Genomic DNA, 14,257 nt, shown 5'->3' with positions numbered 1-14,257 from the left:
TATTACCTGTTCAAGTTTCCCGAGATTGAAAAATTAGCCTTTATTTTTTGTAGATGATGAAACAAGTCAAATTTTTAGAAATTTGTGTTCCCTTGTAGGTTTTTGTTTTGGATTTGTTATGTTGATTTAAGGCCGACGATTTCGAGTTTCGGGTTGTGTTCGTGTTGGTAAATGTTTTTTTTAAGTCTTGTTAAAGGAACATTATTTTGTAAACTCGTTTTAGGGTTATATTCGGATTGATCACACAAATCTGTACTATGCTTTGGAGTAGGATAAAAAGGCACATATATGCAAATTAAATAAACTGACTTATTTTGCATGGAGTGCTCAATAATATTAACTAAGAAAGTGAATATTACTTTTATGTATGTTTAACTATCTTTAGATCCCTTAAAAGAATAAAAACTAAAATGTTAATATTAACTGCAAGTCTGCAACAGCATACTAAAATAAGATGATACTGGTAGATGTTAATGTTGAACTCTAAGATGTTAATGTAAGAAGTTTGTTTGTGTTATATTTATCATAGTCATGGACGGGGTATAAAGCAGGCCTCCGGAACTACTTAGAGCAATTAAAAAATATATAAATAAGTTATTATCATTAAATAAATCCTACCCCCTGTAACAAAGAATGTGAAATAATGTCGAGTCCAGGTCTTAGGTTAAAAAATCGGCAGTTTTTTTTCCGAATAAAGGTGACTGAAGAGTAACATCAACTAAAAACCCTAATTGACTATAGACAGTCGGTAAATGAGAATTCTGTTGATTGCAAAGTACGTTACAATGAGCAAACTTGCATTCCTGAATATTCAAAATCCAATTAAAACACTTTGGTGGAATTAATGTTGCGTAATGTGATGGTAGGCAATCTAGCTTCTGTTAACTATCGCAAGTGCTCCAATATTTTGATTTATTGAGTGAATAATTCGAATAAAATGAAAAATATACAATAGTTTTTGTTAATTTTATGTGAATTTACGTGCAAAGTAGTACACTTAAAAATTTAGAAAACATGTGTTGTAATCATTTGATTGTGTTGAGATGATATTTTCACGCATTTGTTTGTTTTCTTTTTCTTAATTACTGTTTGTTTGGAGTTGTACTTATGTGTTTTTTGGTTTAAAATATTGCAAATACTATGGACATGGAGTGTGGACCTCTTGATCGATCCATGCTGACTATGCAGGACCGCCATATTAGCAATTTGATCTGGGAGGGCGGGGACAGGAATACCGTAGATGTTAGACAACTGATAACGAGGATGGATGAGTGGCATATACTTCCAGATCAGCAGGCTCTGTTGGATGCATATGGTTTTGGGGCGTTCGGCAACCCCTGGGTGGTTCGGCAGAATGACGTCAGACTCATTACCGCCTTGATTGAGAGGTGGAGGCCAGAGACCAACACATTCCATCTTCCGTGTGGGGAGATGACTATTACTTTGGAGAATGTTTATATGATTCTGGGATTACCAGTTACTGGTCGTCCTCTCACCCACGGCGAGCACCCGAAGGCGTGGTTCATGAAGAACTGGGAGGATCCGTCCATGTCACAGCAGGAGCGCAGGGAGTTCTATAAGGATGGGCTGTATTTTAACCAGTTGAGGAGCCAGTACGGGGCAAGAGCTGATACCAGAGATATGGATGCTGCTCAGATTGAGGTGCAGTGCAGAGTGCATACACGGGCTTATATGTTATTTATTATTGGAAGCGTGCTTTTCCCTACATCTTCGCGAGACGTGGTGCATCCCCGGTATATGCAGCTGCTGATGGAGGAGTCGGAGATTCGTGATTATGCATGGGGTGCAGCTGTTTTAGCACACTTATACAGATCACTGACTTTGTCGGCTGATAGGTCTGTTCGCACCTTTAACGTGTATAGTATGTTATTGATGTTGCGGGCTTACGAGAGATTGGCACCCGGGAGGCCGGAGATTGCGCCTCAGCAGGAGATTCGGTGGCCGAGGGCGTGTGCGTGGGCCGAGCCAGTGAAGGTTAGTAGAGTAGACCCCCACCACCATACACGTAACTACCGGGGTGATTTGGATAGTTTACAGCTACACTGGGTGACATGGCAGCCGTATGCCAGACTTTACGAGAGAGAGGCTGATCCTGATGATGTTGATGCTACTCATTTCCCGGTGTGCCGTCATATGACTCTTGGTCGTATCCCGCTGGTGGCATTTGAGATCATTGAGTACCAGCATTCTGATAGGGTACTGAGATAGTTGGGATGTGCCAGCATATACCGGATGATCCGTTTGACCACGCTATTCTGAGGTTGGAGAGACAGTCTTCTTTTCAGCGGCCTCACCGTCTTGCTATGCATCAGCAGTATGTTGCCGAGTGGGAGAGTTATGTGGCTATGGGCGGGCCGGAGATTGTTGATGGCGGGTTTGTATCTCTCCCCAAGTATATGCAGTGGTATAGACGGGTAAATAAGATGAGGATCGCTCACAATGGGCATGTCTGGCGACTTTGAACAAGCGGTGAGCTATATACCTTACTGGGGTGTTCTTTTTATATACTTGCATCCAGAATTCCAATGATTACACCATTTACCCCTTGTAAACTTGACTACTATTGTTAGTATGTTAATAACAAATTGTAGTACTCTATGTTTAGTATGTTAATATTATATTTTTTTTATTTGACGATTAATTCAAATTAAAGTTGAAGAAATTTTTCATAAATAAAAAAACAAAGTGCCTAATTAGTTTTTATTAAAATAGAATTATTGTTGTAAATGTAGTGCACTATTAAAAAAAGATAAAAGTACCTAACTGGTTTTTATTAAAATAGAATTATTGTTGTAATTATGGTACTCAATTAAAAAGTTTATCATCGTGATACTTTAGTCTCAGAATTCACATTTGTAAAACCAGTTATATATAGCATTTTAAAATATTGACATGTCCTCCTAGCCATGTACACCTAGCCTCATTTATCTTGACGTGTATAAGCCCCTCTACCCTCTTCCATTACTTACTCATTATAGTAGTTTGGTTTTTTTCCTTAAAGCTATCTACTACAAAATCATAATGGATTTATTCAGGTTTGTCATGCTTATGTTCTATGCAATGGTGCATAATAATGTAACAGCCAACATTAGTAATGGTAATCCTGGAAAAGAAAATAAGAAAAGAAATGTAATAGAGTTGAAAAATTTACCACATGTTCCACCAGGATTTTACTTTGTCCCGTCTTATTTAGGTGTTCCCTTACCTTCAGACATTAAGCAACTTGACCCTCAACAACATAAATTCAGTAAGTATTTCCTTTACCTATCTTATTTTACCCAGGCTTAGTTAATTATGGCAGCTATGGTTTAGATTTATTTTGTTCTATTCAACATTTAATGTTTTTCATTTAGTTAGATCTAGTTTATTATGATAAAATCATATTAAAAATTCTTAATTATAGGTTGTGATTAGATAATTTATCTATATGTTCTGCATTTATAGCAGCAGGTATAATCCTAGTACCTGCAAACAATTGTTGCCAGTTCTGTTGATCGGCCTGATTCCCGAAGTTAAACTGCAATATGCTGCACTAACAAATAGAATAAAGGAAATCTAATCAATTATGTGGTTTTGCAGAATGCATTCCAAGTAACGTATTTTTTTGGATAACGGTAATATACAACTACCCTCCTGTTATTTGTTAACATAAATCAATATAGGTTATATGATTTAATGGAAATATACAAGTTCCCCTATAACAGCTGAAATTTCCTCTTTTTTGTAGTATGAGTTTGGCGTGAATTCTTGCTTTCATGAAAACTATGAGTTTTTGATTGTCAAACTTTTTATTGGGTGAGTGTTTTGTTGCATAAAAATGCTTACTGCGGCAATGCCATATAAAAACTCAGTTCGTTAACTGATGATATAAATTTTGTCGAACTGTAGAGTGTTGGTGCCTGTTTTATGCATCTATATTACACTTCCCCTCTACGCCCTTGTGACTCGGGTAATTTCTCCTCTTTTGATGTTCTTTCTAGTAGCTAATAAGTAATATTTGATTAAGGTCACGTAAATAAGGTCTTGTTGGATTTTCACAAAGTCTAAAAACAGTGGTAACTCGATGAAATCTATCAAAATATTTAGCTTGCAGCAGAGTCTCTATTGAAATAGTTAATTCACTCTCTAATGATTTTACTAATCTATTTGTGGTGGTGCACGAGTCAGTTACAGGTGGTTAGTCCACAGAATTATTATCAAAAATTTTAAACCAAGCAATTGGATAGTAGGCCCAATGTGATAGTTGGTTGAATTAATATTGTAAAGTAATAGATAACCTCAAAAGAATAAAGACAGAGAGCGGAAATAATACTCCAATCTCTCGTGTCCAAGCAACTATAGTGTATTCTCTTTACCTAATGGGGCAGTCCTCTCAAGCGTACAGACTATAAAATTTGTATGTAAGACAATGATCAGTCTAGTCAAGTATGGACGGTGAGTCTAGACAATGATCAGTCTAGACAATGAAAGAAAATATCTCCCCTTCCCCAGGGCAAATATCTAACAAAAAGCTGTCAGGAAAGCAAAAGATGGTCTTCCGAACTACATCTCTTTCTCTTATCCATGTTTCGGAGTCAAAATCTATATACAGGACATCTTCATACCCGTTACAGCAACATCAACAATAATTTCCTAGTGAAATTAACTTAGAATCTAATAATACTAATATTATATATTTTTAGTTTTCTGCTCCTGGACTTTGGTATAAATGTTGATCGAGTATGTTTTGGTGATTATCGTGTATTCATTTGGATATATATATATATATATATATATAGGGTCCTTATCCACAACCATAGTTGGATAGGGACTCCTTACAACCAACAAATCAGGACCGTTGAAGTGGTAAACAGAAGGCTGATATCTGCTACTGCCGCAATACTTCATTGCCAAACATTGCGGCAGTGACCCACTTTCTCCATTTCCTTTTTTGCCTTTTTTCTTTATTAATTCATTTAGTAAGATATTATTCTTAATATTTTTAATTAAAGATTAATTTAATAAGATATTATTCTTAATATTTTTGATTAAAGATTGTATATTAAAAAATACTATAAAATATTTTTATAATATTATTTAATATTATATTTAATATTTAATATTTAATATTTTAAAAGTATTGAAACATTATAATGAAATTAATATATTCAAATATTTACTAATAAATATTAAAATAATAAATGAAAATATTTTAATATTTATATATTTTAATTATTCAATATTTTTAATAATAAATGAAAATATTTGAATATTTGAAAATATTTGAATATTTGAAAATATTAATAATGTTAAATATTATATCGAATATCAAATAAATATGAATATACCACCGCAATGTTTCATTGCGGTAGTCGTTTTTCTTTACACACGGATACTTGCAGAAACTAAACTACAACTGAAAAACAGACATAACAGAGACGATTTTTGGCAGTAAATTACACTCATCTTGCTGCAATTACACAGATACCCCAATAACAAATTATTCACATTAAATCAAAGTCAACCCTAGTAGTAAATTACACTCATCTTGCTGCTACTGGTGTTTCTCTCTCTTTCTCTTTGAGGGTAAGAAAAATAATGCTCCTTTGTTTCTTATACATCTATAGTGATTTGTTTATATGTTAGATTCATTGTTTTGTTGAATTTATAGTGTTTTAGGTCACTTTATAATACCCACAATTTAGATTTTGTTTTTGTTTGGTTTTTTTAAATTTTAAATGATGTATGCAAACTGTTTGATGAAAGTCCTCTGTGAAATGTTTGTTGAAATTTGTGTTTTTATAAGCTAGTTTCTAAGCAGGTGTATATATGATGTGCATTGGAAAGCTATAATGTATATGTGTTGATTAACGCATTAGTGCATTAGCTATATGACAGTGCTTAAGTTGTATTAGACTAATCTGTTATTTGGTGCCATAAAATTTCATTATCTTGAACTTGTATTGATGATTTCCAGGGCGGGATTTGTAACCAGATTAGTAGTTCTCTTTTATCTGCAAATTTAATTGAGTTACACAAGAGTCACAGGAGTTTTCATTTTTGGCAGTACTTAAACAACATATATTACCTTTCAAGTTTCCCGAGATTGAAAAATTACCCTTTATTTTTTGTAAATGATAAAACAAGTCAAATTTTTAGAAATTTGTGTTCCCTTGTAGGTTTTTGTTTTGGATTTGTTATGTTGATTTAAGGCCGACGATTTCGAGTTTCGGGTTGTGTTCGTGTTGGTAAATGTTTTTTTTAAGTCTTGTTAAAGGAACATTATTTTGTAAACTAGTTTTAGGGTTATATTCAGATTAATCACACAAATCTGTACTATGCTTTGGAGTAGGATAAAAAGGCACATATATGCAAATTAAATAAACTGACTTATTTTACATGGAGTGCTCAATAATATTGACTAAGAAAGTGAATATTACTTTTATGTATGTTTAACTATCTTTAGATCCCTTAAAAAAATAAAAACTAAAATGTTAATATTAACAGCAAGTCTGCAACAGCATACTAAAATAAGATGATAGTGGTAGATGTTAATGTTGAACTTTAAGATGTTAATGTAAGAAGTTTGTTTGTGTTATATTTATCATAGTCGTGGACGGGGTATAAAGCAGGCCTCCAGAACTACTTAGAGCAATTAAAAAATATATAAATAAGTTATTATCATTAAATAAATCCTACCCCCTGTAACAAAGAATGTGAAATAATGTCGAGTCCAGGTCTTAGGTTAAAAAATCGGCAGTTTTTTTTCCGAACAAAGGTGACTGAAGAGTAACATCAACTAAAAACCCCAATTGACTATATACAATCGGTAAATGAGAGTTCTGTTGATTGCAAAGTACATTACAATGAGCAAACTTGCATTCCTGAATATTCAAAATCCAATTAAAACACTTTGGTGGAATTAATGTTGCGTAATGTGATGGTAGGCAATCTAGGTTTTGTTAACTATCGCAAGTGCTCCAATATTTTGATTTATTGAGTGAATAATTCGAATAAAATGAAAAATATACAATAGTTTTTGTTAATTTTATGTGAATTTACGTGCAAAGTAGTACACTTAAAAATTTAGAAAACATGTGTTGTAATCATTTGATTGTGTTGAGATAATATTTTCACGCATTTGTTTGTTTTCTTTTTCTTAATTACTGTTTGTTTGGAGTTGTACTTATGTGTTTTTTGGTTTAAAATATTGCAGATACTATGGACATGGAGTGTGGACCTCTTGATCGATCCTTGCTGACTATGCAGGACCGCCATATTAGCAATTTGATCTAGGAGGGCGGGGACAGGAATACCGTAGATGTTAGACAATTGACAACGAGGATGGGTGAGTGGCATATACTTCCAGATCAGCAGGCTCTGTTGGATGAATATGGTTTTGGGGCGTTCGGCAACCCCCGGGTGGTTCGGCAGAATGACGTCAGACATATTACGGCCTTGATTGAGAGGTGGAGGCCAGAGACCAACACATTCCATCTGCTGTGTGGGGAGATGACTATTACTTTGGAGGATGTTTATATGATTCTGGGATTACCAGCTACTGGTCGTCCTCTCACCCACGGCGAGCACCCGAAGGCGTGGTTCATGAAGAACTGGGAGGATCCGTCCATGTTAGAGCAGGAGCGCAGGGAGTTCTATAAGGATGGGCTGTATTTTAACCAGTTGAGGAGCCGGTACGGGGATACCAGAGATATGGATGCTGCTCAGATTGAGGTGCAGTGCAGAGTGCATACACGGCTTATATATTACTTATTATTGGAGGCGTGCTTTTCCCTACATCTTCGCGGGACGTGGTGCATCCCCGGTATATGCAGCTGCTGATGGAGGAGTCGGAGATTCGTGATTATACATAGGGTGCAGCTGTTTTGGCACACTTATACAGATCATTGACTTTGTTGGCTGATAGGTCTGTTCGCACCTTTAACGTGTGTAGTCTGTTATTGATGTTGTGGGCTTACGAGAGATTGGCACCCGGGAGGCCGGAGATTACGCCTCAGCAGGAGATTCGGTGGCCGAGGGCGTGCGCGTGGGCCGAGCCAGTGAAGGTTAGTAGAGTAAACCCCCACCACCATACACGTAACTACCGGGGTGATTTGGATAGTTTACAGCTACACTGGGTGACATGGCAGCCGTATGCCAGACTTTACGAGAGAGAGGCTGATCCTGATGCTGTTGATGCTACTCATTTCCCGGTGTGCCGTCATATGACTCTTGGTCGTATCCCGCTGGTGGCATTTGAGATCATTGAGTACCAGTATTCTGATAGGGTACTGAGACAGTTGGGATGTGCCAGCATATACCGGATGATCCGTTTGACCACGCTGTTCTGAGGTTGGAGAGACAGTCTTCTTTTCAGCGGCCTCACCGTCTTGCTATGCATCCGCAGTATGTTGCCAAGTGGGAGAGTTATGTGGCTACGGGCGGGCCGGAGATTGTTGAGGGCGGGTTTGTATCTCTCCCCAAGTATATGCAGTGGTATAGACGGGTAAATAAGATGAGGATCGCTCGTTGTGTACCCCTGAGGGCGATATCATACAGCCCCGTGACTGGTACCCTCAGCAGATGATGGGTGATGCGGTATGGTATTCTTTACTTGTTTCCAATTGTAGTCTTTACATGTTTTCCTATAACTACTTGTAAAATGGATTAAAAATGAAAATAAGGACTTATTTAGGTTAATTTCCCGTGAATTATCATTAATTCCCTATAACTACTTGTAAATGGATTAAAAAAGTAAATCATGACTTATTTAGGTTAATTTCCCGTGAATTATCATTAATTCCCTATAACTACTTGTAAATGGATTAAAAATGAAAATAAGGACTTATTTAGGTTAATTTCCCGTGAATTATCATTAATTCCCTTTAACTACTTGTAAATGGATTAAAAATGAAAATAATGACTTATTTAGGTTAATTTCCCGTGAATTATCATTAATTCCCTATAACTACTTGTAAAATGGATAAAAAATGAAAATAAGGACTTATTTACAGTTTTTACTTGTTTATTTATTTGTAGTTAGAGAGTGCTATGAAGATGACATACATGATCCACATGCGCGGCCTTCCTAGCTGGTTCTATGATGTCATTCCTGATTATCTCGCACATTATGATCGGGTAATGACTGGGTGGAAGGGTCTTGGATACAGTAGGACCGCTTTTGTCAGACCGAAAGATATTCAACAGCCTCCTGTTGAGCGTCAGCCTCCTGTTGGAGATGCACGTGAGGTACACATTCATGATACAACTCCTAGTACCTCGCAACAGACAGCGCCCCTATCTCTCAGAAGCGTCCTCGTGAGGTACTAATGACTATCATTCACGAACTTGTGATCTTTTAAATTTCGTCTATTGAATATGTAAATGATTTGTGTGTCTTTAATTTACATTAATGGCAGGAGGAGACTGGTGGTCCTGAGGAGGATACCGCAGTACTAGTCCCCCCTAAACGTTCACATGAGGTATAAATTTCTAACAAAAGCTTTCATTTCATGCATCGTAGAACTTCAATTAATATGTCTGTGTCAGCTGTAATTGCAGGAGGTTCAGTCTACTGGTTATGTTCCAGCCACCCATGCTCCTACACATGTATCTATTCCCCCTCAGGTACAAATATTTTATAAATATTGTCCTCCTGTGCACTTACACATTTTCAGCTTCCTGTGTTGAATAATGTTTATGTATTGGCTTGTAATTGCAGGTTGAGGTTTAGTCTACTGGTGATGTTCCACCCGCCACTGCTCCTATACCTGTATCCATTGCCTCTCAGGTACAAATTTTTGATAAATGTTGTCCTCTTATGCACTTACACATTTTCATTAATCCTGTGTTGAATATGTTTATGTATTGGCTTCTAATTGCAGGTTGAGGTTCAGTTTCCTGCTGATGTTCCAGCCACCACTGCTCCGACACTTGTATCCATTACCTCTCAGGTACAAATCTTTGACAAATATTGTCGAGCACTTACACATTTTCAACTTCCTGTGTTGAATATGTTTATGTATCAGCTTCTAATTGCAGGTTGAGGTTCAGTCTGCTGATGTTGTTCCAGCCACCCCTACTCCCACAGCTGTATCCATTCCCTCTCAGGTATAAATCTTTAACAAATATTGTCATTCTATGCACCTACACATTTTTAGCTTCGTGTGTTGAATATGTTAATCTATCGGCTTCTAATTGCAGGTTGAGGTTCGGTCTGCTGATGCTGTTCCAGCCACCCCTGCTCCCACAGTTGTATCCATTCCCTCTCAGGTACAAATATTTAACAAATATTGCCATTCTATGTACCTACACATTTTTAGCTTCATGTGTTAAATATGTTTATGTATCGGCTTCTAGTTGCAGGTTGATTATACTACTCCAGTACCGTTCCACAAATTTATGACATTTCAACCTATTCCACCAAAGGTATTATTTGTTCCCTACTATGTCAACTAAATGGGATTAAAATGGATTAATTCCCTACAACTAGTTATAAATGGATTAAAAGTGAAAATAATGACATTTTAAGGTTAATTTCCCGTGAAATATCATCAATTTCATACAACTAGTTTTAAAATGGACTAATAATGAAAATAATGACTTTTTTCGGTTCATTTCCCATGAATTATCATATAATTCCCTACAACTAGTTATAAATGGATTAAAAGTGAAAATAATGACATTTTTAGGTTAATTTCCCGTGAAATATCATCAATTTCATACAACTAGTTTTAAAATGGACTAATAATGAAAATAATGATTTTTAGGTTCATTTCCCGTGAATTATCGTATAATTCCCTACAACTAGTTATAAATGGATTAAAAGTGAAAATAATGACATTTTTAGGTTAATTTCCCGTGAAATATCATCAATTTCATACAGTTAGTTTTAAAATGGACTAATAATGAAAATAATGACTTTTTTAGGTTCATTTCCTGTGAATTATCATATAATTCCCTACAACTAGTTATAAATGGATTAAACTAAGTGTTAAATGTGTACTTAATTTATTATTTAATTGCAGATGCCTATTACTCCATAATCTTTAGAGATTACTTCCTCCCTTGTCACTCCATGTACATTTGGGCATGGGCGAGTCTTCTGTTCCTAGTGAGCTACGGGACATGTTTGATGTAATAACTTTTAACTCTTTTTTAAAGTAAATGGCCTTGGATTAACTAGTTCCAAATGTGCTAATTGTGTTTTTGTTTATTTTGTAGATGGACTCAGTTGAAGATTTAGCGGAGGATGTGGCGAAACGAGGTGGTCCTGAGCGGCGTGGTGATATGACAAGGCCACTAAAAAATCGGAAAGTGAGGTGGTTGTATCAGCATTTCTGGAGTTTAGAGGTTGATTACATTTGGTGTGATCACAGTGAGTGGGGCGTTACTTATCCTCTTACACATAGTCAAGTAAAAACTTTGCGACCAGAGTATTGGGTGGAGGATGATGTTCTCAATGCCTATGGTGAGCTCTTGAGACTTAGAGAGGATAAACTCTGGGAAAAATGGGAAAAAATTCCCAGAACTGAAAGTTTCAAGCCCAGACGGTATTTCATTGCTCCTAGCTTTTTCATGGCGATGGCACTTAGCATTGTCCTAATTTGAAGGTACTCTATATATAAATACCAATACTCCTTCCTGCTTTTCTAATAAACAGATATCAATTCTGCTGTATAAATGTTAACCTATTTTTTGACTTGTAATTGTAGGCTTTTCCGAGTACCCTAAAAGGTGATGCCAAGAAGTCAATGGAGAAGTTCTTTAGAGATTATGCTGACAAGGGGGGTAGCTTGCCTCTTCAGTTTTGTGACTTTGCATTTTTCCCCACGTGTGATAACTCTGGTTCTTGTTTGTTGTTAATCTCAACAAAATGAGAGTGCTAAACATTGATCCTATTAGGGATGATAAAGACATACCAGGGAACATCGCTCACCCCTGCTAGTATTACATTATGATAACTATATCACTCTTTAATTCCCTACCACTAGTTTTAAATAGATTAATAATGAAATACTGACTTGTTAGGTTCATTTCCCGTGAAATATCATTCTTTAATTCCCTACCACTAGTTTTAAATAGATTAATAATGAAATAATGACTTGTTAGGTTTATTTTCCGTTATTTTTATCTAAATATGTGTAAAATTTTGCAGGAAAAGTTGATCCCATATATGCTCAATTATTTGCATCCATCTCGATTTCCATTGAAATATATGGGGGTTCATGGTCTTGATGCTCGACCCAATCAAGATGGTGGCATTGATTGTGGTGTATATGTCTCCAAGTACATGGACGCTATGCTCAACGGGATCTCTTTGCTATCAGCTGCGTGGAACGCTAAAGTTGATGTACAGACTTTTCGCTATCGGATGGCGCACGAGTTATCAAAAGGGGTTGCTAGACACATTTCTGAGTGGGGCATTCGAAAAAGAGAGGTGGGTCACTAGTTTGTTATTTGATTAGTGACTTGTAGTTACTTTAGTTAGTTGTATATATTTTGCTCGATTGTATTTTATTCAGATTGGTTGTATTTATTTTGGTTGGTTAGATGTATTTATTTTAGTTGATTTGTTTGTAGTTGGCATGTCAAGGCCATTTATTTTTAAGTTTAGTTTAGTTTGTTTTGGTTTTAGTTGGCATGTCAAGGCCTTTTATTTTTAAGTTTAGTTTGGTTTTTATTTTAGTTGGCATGTCAAGGCCTTTTATTTTTAAGTTTAGTTTGGTTTTAGTTGGCATGTCAAGGCCATTTATTTTTAATTTTAGTTTGGTTTCATTGCGGGGGTAAACAGAATTTTGCAGATTGGTTACTACACTTGCAAATGATTTATTTTTTATATAATACTTTTTCTGTTTTACAGAAAACTTTCTGCCCAACTTTGAAAAAAAAATCTTCAAAAATAACTTTTTTTCAATTTTTTTTTAGAGTCACTTCTTTATTTGGGATTATTAATAATGCCAACAATTACTAACATTAACAACATTGAAAATATTTAATTAAAATTCATTAATATTTCAAAGTACATGATAAGAAATTATAATCATTTTTTTTCCTTTTTTCCTAATAATCTCAAGGGACAATTTCTTTTATCATGGCCTTCTTCCTTCGCCCCACAAAAAACTACACATTCGAAATTGTTTATTTGAACTTGACGTCTCGATACCACTTTTGAATCTAACCGCTTTTGGACGTCCTTTTGTTTGTGACCTTGGGGGATCTAATAATGGATCATCTTCTTCATCATCATTTTCATAGTCCTCATTTATTTTTTTCTCTCTCTCTTCTCCCGGAAAAGACTTAATCACATACTCCTTTTCTCTTTCGATCACGCTCATCAAGTAATTGTATCGCGGAACGAAGCAACTACCAACAACGTACAAACCTTGGAAAGTTTTACACAATCCACTATATCTTGCTGTTTAAGATTCTACAATATTACCAAGCATCCGAGGGGTACACGGTAGAGGTCCCGCAACCTTGTTTCCGTTTATTGTCCACCTCATTGTGACAAGATCAGGCGGTATCATCGTCTTTTGTTTCTTGTTAAGGTAACGGATCATGTGTCTACAAATCATCCCAGAATGTTCAAATTTTTTACATGTACAAGAATAACTCCCGTCGATGGAAACCTTCAAGAAAAAATTTGTTCTATAAATCTCCGGCAAGGTGGACTTTTCTACCAAATACATCTTTGAAAGATAATCTCCACAACCTTTCATGCTTTTCATAACAAAAGATTGACTTTTTTGAAGCTCTTTTTGAAATCGCTTAAACATCTCTTTTGTGTATATCTTGGAGGCATGTATCTCCATTGACGAGTTAGAGAATAGTCTCCTTTCCTTGTACTCGGTATCAAAATTGGCTTGAACCTCCCGTAAATATTGTGACTCCAAAGCTTTTTGTGAATTCTCAATGAATTCTTTCAAACCGGTCGACGCTTTTACATACTCATCAAAAAATGAATTCATAGACTCGCTCCTTGAGGTGGTAGTCATACCGGCGGCAAAATGTTGTTTCGTGAAAGCAAAAACCCATTGTTGTCTAATTGCATACATATCATTTAGCTAATTGTGATTTTCAAGATCATATTTCTCTTTCAAATCCTCCCACCTATCTTCAAATTCCGTTGGTGACAATGAGTTTTAGATACATGTATTAAAATCCGTCTTGAACTCCGAGTATTGAGTATACAAAGTAGATAGTTTCTGGGGAAACTTGCTACTAATATGCCACGTACAATATGTATAGTTGGTGT

At 35.8% G+C, this 14,257-nt stretch overlaps 1 protein-coding gene across 1 annotated transcript; it reads right to left on the bottom strand.

The window, feature by feature from the left end:
* Positions 1-13,421: 13,421 nt before the first annotated feature.
* LOC141695574 (protein FAR1-RELATED SEQUENCE 5-like) lies at positions 13,422-14,057 on the bottom strand. Its single transcript, XM_074499812.1, has one exon. The coding sequence runs from the start codon at positions 14,055-14,057 to the stop codon at positions 13,422-13,424; it is 636 nt and encodes a 211-aa protein (XP_074355913.1).
* Between the last annotated feature and the right edge of the window lie 200 nt (positions 14,058-14,257).

The sequence above is a fragment of the Apium graveolens genome, chromosome 11 (genome assembly GCF_009905375.1).
Source record: "Apium graveolens cultivar Ventura chromosome 11, ASM990537v1, whole genome shotgun sequence".
NCBI lineage: Eukaryota > Viridiplantae > Streptophyta > Magnoliopsida > Apiales > Apiaceae > Apium > Apium graveolens.
This window is presented reverse-complemented; position numbering and strand designations above follow the sequence as displayed.